The sequence below is a fragment of the Aplysia californica genome, unplaced genomic scaffold (assembly GCF_000002075.1).
Source record: "Aplysia californica isolate F4 #8 unplaced genomic scaffold, AplCal3.0 scaffold00371, whole genome shotgun sequence".
NCBI classification, from domain to species: domain Eukaryota; kingdom Metazoa; phylum Mollusca; class Gastropoda; order Aplysiida; family Aplysiidae; genus Aplysia; species Aplysia californica.
The window spans coordinates 43549-46033 of NW_004797641.1; the positions used below are offsets into that span (position 1 = coordinate 43549).

Here is a 2485-nt window from a genome sequence, read left to right on the forward strand (position 1 = left end):
CGCTCATCAGTTTTTGGGCACATGCACTTATTGGAATAACCTTAAAGCTTGTTCATTAATCTTGATTTTGGTTTTAAAAAACTACCATCTATCTTGATAAAAGTTCAGATATTTTCGCTGAAGGAGGTTGTGGTCGCCTTGTGTTAATGCTATAATTAGTAAGAAAATGGCAGCCAAAGTTTGATGGCTTCCAAGGTTATAGTGTCCTTGCAAAATGCAAATAGTATATCTGTGCCCCTGTGGTCGACGTTTTTCAGTAAAAATCAAAGCAGAGATGTGTTTTACGTTAACATTTAGGGGTTTGAGTGTAAAGTATAATTCGATAAAAATTGTAACCAAGCGGAAAATTATTGGTTTCTCTGATTTAATTTTTTGACCAGCTCTTGCTTTCACCCCGAAGGCACACAAATTAAATAGCAATTGTTTGGCACAAATTTCCGCTCTATGCGCTTTACAGTCTATATTATTTCCACATCAAACCTGATAGTGATAGCATTCTGAAACAATCTCAGCTGCCAGAGAAACTTACTGTGCAAGTAGCCATTTTTACAGGCTCTAAAACACTAACTCACTGACTAGATCTAACATGCACACATACTACATAAATAGCAACGGTAGCAGGAACCACTTAATCATACTTTATTCTTATGGGTTTGAATGCCATGCATTTTGGCATCACGTTAGGGAAATAAAAAGCATTTTATGACAATAATTCTATGTTGGAGCGCTGCTTAACTTCTCAAATGTCAATTTGTTAAACAGTTTTGTAGCTTGATATTAAGATTTAAAACGAACTGTTTTGAGCCATACAATGTTAGTATATATCTCCCGGATAATATGACCTAACAATCAATAGTTCTAGACCATTGGTATTTATTGACTTTTGCAGTCTAGCACTGTCTCATAGTTGTTTTTGTCACTGTCTAAAATCAACGAAAGGCGTACACATGTGTAGGGTAGTGGGCGAGGAAGACAAGGAAAGAGTACGAGAAAGAGATAGAGAGAACGAGAAAGAGAGAGATAGAGAGAGACATACAGACAGACAGACAGTCAGACAGACACAGACAGACAGACAGACAGACAGACAGACAGACAGACAGACAGACAGACAGACAGAGTGTGGGAAGGGAGTAGAGAGAGACAAAGGTAGAAAGAGAGAAAGAAGTGTAACTAAAGCCACACTTATGATCAACCTCTTCATTACCTGTAAGGTGAATACACAGCCTCAGATTTGCCCATGGCAATTTTCTGGTACAGACGTTGAGAGAAACCAGCATTAGCCTTTGACAGATCAGCGATTCCATCCCCTTGTCTGGCAGGAACTGCCAACGTGGCAACAGCCACACAGGCCAATAAGATCAACATAGACGCCATTTTGGAAAACTGGCGGAGGAAAGAAAATGACTTTATCAATATGTAGTTGCAATCTTCTTGACTGTCTCCCAAAGTTCGGATCGTGCATGAAACACATCGAGAGACTATAAAAAATAAAGTTTGGGCACGGAATCAGAATGGAGTCGAAATAAGGAGCCTCTGTGGCACACAAAATGCGATTCGATGGCTTTGAAGAAAACATAAAGGTCAAGGAAAAGACAGATCAACGGAGTCAAAGGGACCCTTCAAAGAAAAAAAAACAACCTCGTAACAATTCAAACAGCAATACATCTGATCCACACCCAACAGTTACATACGTATCCCTTCGACACCTTATGGTATAATGGGACAGAAAAAGTAGAAAAGTAAAAAAACTTCTTGACTCACGAAATTATATGTCTATTATGGTAACGTAACGAATCTCAACCATCGGACTTGTCGCAAAGGAGTTTCTACATGGAACATAAAATGTCACCTTTATCAACGACAACCCCGAAAGGTCAGCGAGATATGAGAAGTGCTGTTTGTGTGTCTGTGTGTGTTTGTGTTTGTATGTGTGCTTGTTTGTGTGTCTTTTTAATGCATGTGTGTCTATATGTTTATGTGTGTGTGTGTGTGTGTTTGTATGTGTATCTGTATATGTGTCTGTTTGTATATTTTGTGTATGCAAAGTTTGAGTGCAGGTGCGCGCGCACGCACGTGTGTGTGTGTACATGTGCGTAGGTGTTTGTTTGTATGTGTGTGTGTTTGTGTGTGTGTGGGTGTGTGTGTGTGTGTGTGTGTGTGTTTATGACTGTTTGCATGGTATGTGTGTGTATGTGTTCGTATATTTTGTGTGTGAGATTGTAAATGTGTTTGTGTGTGTGTGTGTTCGTATATTTTGTGTGTGTGTGTGATAGTGAATGTGTTTGTGTATGTGTGTGTTTGTGTGCAAGTGTATGTGTGTGTGTGTGTGTGTGTGTCTTTATTTGCAACGGTGTTTTTTGTACTTCCCTGAACGATCAAAAAAGGATATTAAGAAATAACAATTAAACAGTAACAAACAACAACAAAATAAAATATATTAAAAAATAACAACAATAAAAAAAATAACAACAACAAAAATAACTAG

General features: G+C 38.2%; 1 protein-coding gene across 1 annotated transcript in view; it reads right to left on the reverse strand.

Annotated features, from left to right (window-relative positions):
* The window catches only part of LOC101863598 (serpin B4-like), a 5680-nt gene extending 4306 nt beyond the window's left edge, over window positions 1-1374 (reverse strand). Inside the window, exon 1 of the mRNA XM_005103422.2 lies at window positions 1222-1374. Within this exon, the coding sequence (XP_005103479.2) occupies window positions 1222-1374 (153 nt within the window). The remainder of the gene's footprint in view (window positions 1-1221) is intronic.
* Between the last annotated feature and the right edge of the window lie 1111 nt (window positions 1375-2485).